The 6,630-nt window shown below is 38.2% G+C and overlaps 3 protein-coding genes across 3 annotated transcripts; 2 read left to right on the forward strand and 1 right to left on the reverse strand.

The window, feature by feature from the left end:
* Positions 1–232: 232 nt before the first annotated feature.
* Positions 233–1,018, forward strand: LOC106626045 (uncharacterized). Its single transcript, XM_070110217.1, has 3 exons — positions 233–382; positions 444–612; positions 789–1,018. The coding sequence occupies exons 1-3, from the start codon at positions 322–324 to the stop codon at positions 865–867; spliced, it is 309 nt and encodes a 102-aa protein (XP_069966318.1). The 5' UTR covers positions 233–321; the 3' UTR covers positions 868–1,018.
* A 519-nt stretch (positions 1,019–1,537) lies between these two features.
* LOC106620839 (uncharacterized) lies at positions 1,538–2,042 on the reverse strand. Its single transcript, XM_014239462.3, has 2 exons — positions 1,860–2,042; positions 1,538–1,796 (listed from the first exon to the last, which is right to left on the reverse strand). The coding sequence occupies exons 1-2, from the start codon at positions 1,945–1,947 to the stop codon at positions 1,558–1,560; spliced, it is 327 nt and encodes a 108-aa protein (XP_014094937.2). The 5' UTR covers positions 1,948–2,042; the 3' UTR covers positions 1,538–1,557.
* A 2,190-nt stretch (positions 2,043–4,232) lies between these two features.
* LOC106620838 (uncharacterized) lies at positions 4,233–6,056 on the forward strand. Its single transcript, XM_014239460.3, has 3 exons — positions 4,233–4,659; positions 5,578–5,746; positions 5,894–6,056. The coding sequence occupies exons 1-3, from the start codon at positions 4,596–4,598 to the stop codon at positions 5,970–5,972; spliced, it is 312 nt and encodes a 103-aa protein (XP_014094935.1). The 5' UTR covers positions 4,233–4,595; the 3' UTR covers positions 5,973–6,056.
* Positions 6,057–6,630: the final 574 nt, after the last annotated feature.

Raw genomic sequence — 6,630 nt, forward strand, 5'->3', positions numbered from 1 at the left:
TCTCAAAAACTGAGAGACTAAATCGCGTATATATGGACAGACGGACAGGCTTAATCTAACTTAATCGATTCATCACACTGATCCATTACATATATGTACCCCGTAAGGGTATAAAAATGTGTATTATTATTTACACACCTGCCCACTGAAAGCATTTCATATTTACTTAACATTTGATGAATACTCAATTTGAGCCGTTGCAGTGGTCGGCGCTGCATTGCTAATGCCTCTTCACTTTGTTGTTGTTGTAGTGTCTATAAAATTGTGCGCGAATTTGTTAAGCGCATCAATTGCAATCGAAGTGTCGACGCGTCACGAGCAATGAAACAATATTTGTTGTTATTATTGGCGGCTGTGTGTTTGTACGCCAGCAGCGAAGCCAGTGAGTAATAAAAAAACCGATTTTGAGAAAAATAAACTCTTTTGCATATTAATTTCGCTAGGGTCACCGCAGGCCTGTGGCTATACCACACTCGATGGAAAAATGGTGTTTTTACGTTATTTTCCCGGCGTGAAGGAGGGAGAGGAATACATCGATAACGGCAGTGGAGTGGATGGTTTGTGCTTGCAAAGAGCCGTGTGCCAGGAGGACTATTCTACAAAAGTGGATTCGTAAGTATTTACTATAAAGTTAACAGAAAGGTCGGTTGGGTGGCTCATACTGGCAAACAAAAATATTTTAAGAAACATAATCTGAGCATAGAGTTTTTGATTTGCCACAGCGCTAAAAATTTGAATATATCAATAATTTTTTGCTAATCGATTGTCATTAATATTTTTTGTCGCAGTTGTAATGACTACAAAGTGGACTGCAATAAACGTGAAAACGTCGAAACCACATTCCCAGCGTGCTGCGTGAAGTGTTAAATACCGAAAAGAGTACCAAATATAATAAATTGTGTCCAATCGTTTCTGAATATTTGGCCGTTGCCGATTTATCGGTCGAAACTAAAAACAAATGCAGATTGTCAAACAATGTTATATGAAATTATTAAAAATAAAGCATTTATAAATTTAATCTTTTATTTATTGAATTATTTTGGAATTGATCTTGTGCCTAAATCTAAAGACCACCCTTGACTATGACGTACAAAAAAACATTTGTTTATGAGCAGTATCAGCTATTAATCGATAGTAGCACAAAGTCGATAAATTACGATTGCATTCACTAGCAGCTAATAAGTAAGCAATAACAGTAGCTATGCAGATGTGTCACCTGCTACAAAGCATTTATAAACAAACAACTGTTTTATTGTAATTAGAGGAACCGGTTTGCTGAACAGGTCGAATAATAGATGCAATGAAGAGAGATATATCACAGCCGTTTGTGTGTAAAGCTCTGTAATCAATTAAATATTACTTTTTGAATAGAAATACCGTATAAGCAATAATAATAATAGTTATAATAAGATGCTAAATATAGACAGATGCTAGACTACACTTCCGTTTTAGCAAATGGTGGGCCTCTATAGCGCTGACAGCAAAATTTTCCATGATAAATACACAATAATTTTTGAAACTTTTCAAAGCAAACACCTTACGTCACCTCATCAACAACTATTTATTGCATTCGTAATGTTCACAACAGTCCGGATACTGTTTACTAAAATCTGTGGGGTGCCACTGTGAGTCCTCACAGAAACTGGGACGGAACGTGCGTGTACAATGATTGACACGTATGAGTGCTTCCCTCTCGCAGGTCAATTCGGCGCACAAGTCTACATTGGCTGGTTTGAGCGTCTCGTTCAGTTTGATGGCAAGCTGCAGCTCATTGTGGAAGCAATGACCCGGATTATCTAGTTAAATGCGTTAAGGAGTATTAGTGAAGATTGTTACCAACACAGTTCACGGCAGCTTACTTGGATCAGGCGAGTTGGGCACGTAGGACACTTGCTGCGCTCTCGCAACTACGCACAAAGCGAGGCTTATTACTGTTAACAATTTCATTTTTCAGCTGAGTCACCGTTTGTTACACCGTTCAGGTCTATGCCTACGACTGCTTAGTAAGCTGGTTGTCGGACGACTGCTGTTTAACGCGACAAACTAGAATTTATTTATAATTTAAATTTCAAATGCGCATCTGCCGAAGGTGCGACGAAAGATGCTGAATGGTTTTAGAAGCTATATAACGGGTGTTCCAAGTAGTGGTACTTTTTTCAATAGCCTGTTTTCGACAGATCACGCATGAGTCGTGTCAAGTTGTCATGTTATTTTTGTTTAGCATTATTTCGCATTTCGTCGTGCAAAGACTTACGGCTGAACAACGTTTACAAATCACTCTCTGTAAAGATTGTGTTTCACGCGCTACGCTCAACTTGTGGTCAACATAATCGAATCGGCCTACTGAGCATACTATACGCAACACCATCACCCATCTTGAGATCCAGCATTCATTATTGGCTAATATTCGACTGAATAGAGCACGTCCAGCACGCAGTGAAGAAAATATAGCGGCCATAGCTGAGCGTCTACACGAAGACCGTGGATAGGCGATTCGGCGCCGTTCGCAGCAACTCGGACTGACGTATGGAACGACTTGGCGCATTTTACGTTGAGAACTTGTACTGAAAGCGTACAAAATACAATAGATTTATTGAGAGAACACTTCGGTGAGCAGTTAATTTCATGTTTTAGGCCGGTCGATTGGCCACCAAGATCGTGTGATATCACACCGTTAGGTATTTTTCTGTGGGGATATGTAAAGTCTAAAGTCTATGCGGATAATCCCGCTTTGATTCAGTCCTTGCAGCCAAACATCACGCGTGTCATTCACCAGTTACCAGTCGAAATGCTCGAACGAGTCATCGAAAATTCAACTCAACGGATGGACCAACTGAGACGTAGCTACGGCCACTATTTAAAAGAGATAATCTTCAAAAAATAAATGCCAAAGAATGTTCTCTTGAATGATAATAAACATTTCACATTAAATTTCCATTTTCTCTGTTTTTTTCTTTAAAAAAGTAGGGAACTTCGAAATGAATCACCCTATATAATAAAGACATTAAGGACAATGAATTAGCAATAATATGGTGGGGGAAGGGGTTTGTTTACGATGTGCGAATTATACAATACAATAATGATTAAATACAAAATATGAGAATTAAAAAGTTATTAAAATAAATCGCTTATTGATTAATTGAAAGTACCTAAACATGCAGTTCAACGACAATAAAGCAATCACGTGGAGATATTGGTTGCCTTATACTAGAAAAGTTCTTGAAAAAAGCGAAATAAAATCTAGATGACTCAAATAAACAAAGGTTTTTAGGGTTAAAAAATAGATAAGCGTTTAGGTTAGCGATTTCAATGTGTAGAATGATAGCTGCTGCTCTTCGGATAGTCTTATTCTTAACGAACTAACACATTTCTTTAAAAAATTAAGACAAAATTATGTCGGCTGGAGGTAACCTAGTTCTTACTCTCACTACACCCACCCTGCCATGACAGCTTTTAATTGAGTAAATTACCCGTTTCTCGCGGTGTGAAGCAGCTAGTTAAAATAAATCGCTTTGAGGAAGTTAGTGCCTACTACACAAGGTTACTCTGTGTAAGGAAATGGGCACATGAACTTAAAAAAATACATATGTATACTCAGATACCGTTATCAATTTGCACGCACGATCGGTTGCGTACTCTCATTAATATAACTTTCCACGCTTAAAGCAATAAAACATATACAGCTGTTTATAAAGATTATAACTTTTACAAAAGACAGTTACAGTGCGTCTTCACGTTCAATAATTGATTTGGTAACATATTCTGTTACACGATTGACAACTGACTTCGGCTTTCGTTAAAACCGCATTATTTGCTCCCACTCTCAAATTACTACTGAGAAGACGCTTACTTGAATAAATCAGTTGCTTGCCAGATTTTACCAGCTGTTGACACTGAAAACCGCTTGTGTGGGCGAGCAGTTAGCGAGTGCTGCAATCGGCATTGTCCAATCGCACTCTGCAAGCGATCTATGCTGGTGCAACGAAATTCTCAAGCTTATCGGCGCTTGTAAATACTTACAACCATACGCGTGTGGCCAACGCTCGGCGGCTTCATGCAATCGCTTGGCGCAACAACAATAAGTGAAGAAAAAAATAATTAACATCACTTGAATTGCTCTCGTATTGCCAGGGAAAGTGCGTAAACAAATAAATCTGGTGCAAGTGACAGAAGGTTAACGGTTGAGGGCTCTTCATGGCGCTGGTGGCGACTTGTAAGAATTTCATAATACTCATAATTACAAATTGAATTTTTTTCCATCACTTAATTGAGTTGTTTGTGCGTGGGGTAGTTCGCTATAAAAGCAAGTGAAAAATTTAATTCGGGTTTCAGTTCGGTTTTTACTGTTTGAACGAAATCAGTTTGGCAAATGCAAAGATATCTTAGCATATATACTGTGTTGAATGAAAATTGAGATTATAAGCATCTGATAAAAAAAATTGAATACAAACTTTTATACAAAAAAAAAAATATAATAAATAAATAAAAAAAAAATATTGAAAAATTATTGTGACAAATATAACAGCCTAAGACTTCACGAAACGTATTCCAAATCTCAAAGTAATCCAGGAAAAATTTAAAATATTTCCACTGAAATGAAAACAACTGAATTCCTTTGTGTGCTGCTTCTGCTAGTTGTGCTCTGCAGTCCCCATGCTTGTAAGTGAAAAAACTGGTATTAACTGGCTCTATACGTAACCTAGTAGATGTTGGTAAATATTGGCGCCAAATATTGAATAATGTAGCGTTTTTGAAAATAGTCTAGTATTTGTAAAAAGCAGTGTTATACTTTAATATTTTACTACGCTGGAAGATTCTCAGTATTCGCCACCAGACCAGAACCTTAGCTTGCTCAGTATATAAATATCAATATGCTTAGTGGTTCGTTCTCAACCCTGGTAAGCGGTTCTTTAAATTAAAGAGTTTCGGTTTTGATAATGTGCGTCCACATTCTTCTATTAGTAGTTACCATAAAATACCACTCTGCTTCTGTTGGCTGAACCACAGCTTCAGAGCTGAACATCTCAACGTATTTTTTCCTACACAACAGGCTTCAAATTTCTTACGTGTTTTTGAAAAAAAAATATGGGTCAGTGCAAAGTTTTCTATAGGCTTTTGGTAGGTCCTAATAACAGATAAAGGTTTCGGCTCCTTTTGATATTATGTCTTTTTCCCATTATTTCACTGCATCACAGAGAAAGCTTCTAATTAGAAAACTAATTCAAGCGTTCCGCGCGGACAGGCCGATACTGAAATAGTTACCAAAAGAGTGTACTAAGTTAACAGTGTGGATTCTGCTAGATTCTTCATGACCTGACATAAGTGGGAAAAATTTGGCCGCAATCTATTGAGAAACTTGCAAGAGATCGTTTCTTTTTTGCACCAAATTTTCATATAAACTCTATCCCAGGCGAACTTTAATTCTTTGATTCAGCTGTTTTTCGGCAAAAGTCGTTATCGTACCAAAAATTCGTTGGCTTGAATGAAAGTCCTATTATAGCACATTATATATATGCTTAAGTATTTTTTTTAAGTAAAATTATCAGCAGTTTCAAAATCTTCACAAATACTCCATAGCCTCAGTCAAGAGTTGCAGTTACACCGCGCTGACCGGCGGCCCTCAAGTGGTAACGTACGATGCCGCCACAGATAAGAGCGTGGAATATGTGGATTATGGCAGCAATACAAATGGTATCTGCGTACAGCGCGCGCGGTGCAGTAGGGAATATGTGACGCAAGTGATCAAGTAAGTGCAGTGAAGCCAAAGTGAAAACATTGTTAATTGAAAAAAAAAAATTAATTAAATGAAAATACTGTAAACATATCAATCAGATTTATCAGTAGCGTTTCAAAGACAGCATGAAAGTAATTTATTTGCTATTTTGTTTTACAGATGCAGCGATCTGCGCATAACTTGTGAAAATCGCAAATTATTTGAGGGAGAGTTTCCGGCCTGCTGTGTGAAGTGTTGACATAAGAAGAGAGCAGATGTTTAAGTCTTCACATAGTAAGAAGAAAATTATAAAAATGGAAACAATAAAAAATGTGAAAGAAAATTATTTATTAAAATTATTTGCAAAAATTTTAGTTAAGAGCGTGTTGGTACTTTAGGGTGCTAAAAGCCGAGCCGAGCGCATTTTTCCATTTACGCATTATGCGAATTTACGCTCGGCTTTCAGCGTTCACACTACCCGCAGGCTTGGGCCAAGCGCACAGCGCAGCACAGGGAACTTTTTTTTCGTGGCTGCTTTTACTTCTCACAACACTGTATTATAGCATAGCTGCCAAAACTAGGGTACAGTGTTCCACCACAGACAACTATGGCTGCGTTCACTGCAAAGCAGGCAGCCCACTGTCATTGGACTGTCAAACTCGCGCGCCACCTGTTCCACACTGGTGTTGTTGTTTTTGCACATTCATTCGACTTCCAGTCTACAAGCGAAACGAAGTGCAGACGCGAGAGAAACTGACCTGCGCAGCTGAGCGGCTCGTGCCAGTGTTGAGTATCCACTTTTGCAGTTGTTGTTGGCCTTTTTGTTGTTGTTGCTGCTGCCGCTGCTGCTGCTAATAAAATTTTTAACATATTACTATGCCGCCACTATGCTACCTTAGCGTCTGCGTAGGTGCGTG

This window comes from Bactrocera oleae, chromosome 5, assembly GCF_042242935.1.
Source record: "Bactrocera oleae isolate idBacOlea1 chromosome 5, idBacOlea1, whole genome shotgun sequence".
Taxonomy (NCBI): domain Eukaryota; kingdom Metazoa; phylum Arthropoda; class Insecta; order Diptera; family Tephritidae; genus Bactrocera; species Bactrocera oleae.

What these genes read in the sequence shown, in the direction of transcription:
- LOC106620839 (XM_014239462.3), bottom strand. Translation starts at nt 1,947, where the DNA reads ATGAAATTGTTAACAGTAATAAGCCTCGCTTTGTGCGTAGTTGCGAGA. An exon ending in GCCCAACTCGCCTGATCCAA is followed by an intron (nt 1,797 to 1,859) that starts GTAAGCTGCCGT and finishes GCATTTAACTAG; the next exon opens with ATAATCCGGGTCATTGCTTC.
- LOC106620838 (XM_014239460.3), top strand. Translation starts at nt 4,596, where the DNA reads ATGAAAACAACTGAATTCCTTTGTGTGCTGCTTCTGCTAGTTGTGCTC. An exon ending in GCTCTGCAGTCCCCATGCTT is followed by an intron (nt 4,660 to 5,577) that starts GTAAGTGAAAAA and finishes AATACTCCATAG; the next exon opens with CCTCAGTCAAGAGTTGCAGT. An exon ending in TATGTGACGCAAGTGATCAA is followed by an intron (nt 5,747 to 5,893) that starts GTAAGTGCAGTG and finishes TTTGTTTTACAG; the next exon opens with ATGCAGCGATCTGCGCATAA.
- LOC106626045 (XM_070110217.1), top strand. Translation starts at nt 322, where the DNA reads ATGAAACAATATTTGTTGTTATTATTGGCGGCTGTGTGTTTGTACGCC. An exon ending in GTACGCCAGCAGCGAAGCCA is followed by an intron (nt 383 to 443) that starts GTGAGTAATAAA and finishes TAATTTCGCTAG; the next exon opens with GGTCACCGCAGGCCTGTGGC. An exon ending in TATTCTACAAAAGTGGATTC is followed by an intron (nt 613 to 788) that starts GTAAGTATTTAC and finishes TTTTTGTCGCAG; the next exon opens with TTGTAATGACTACAAAGTGG.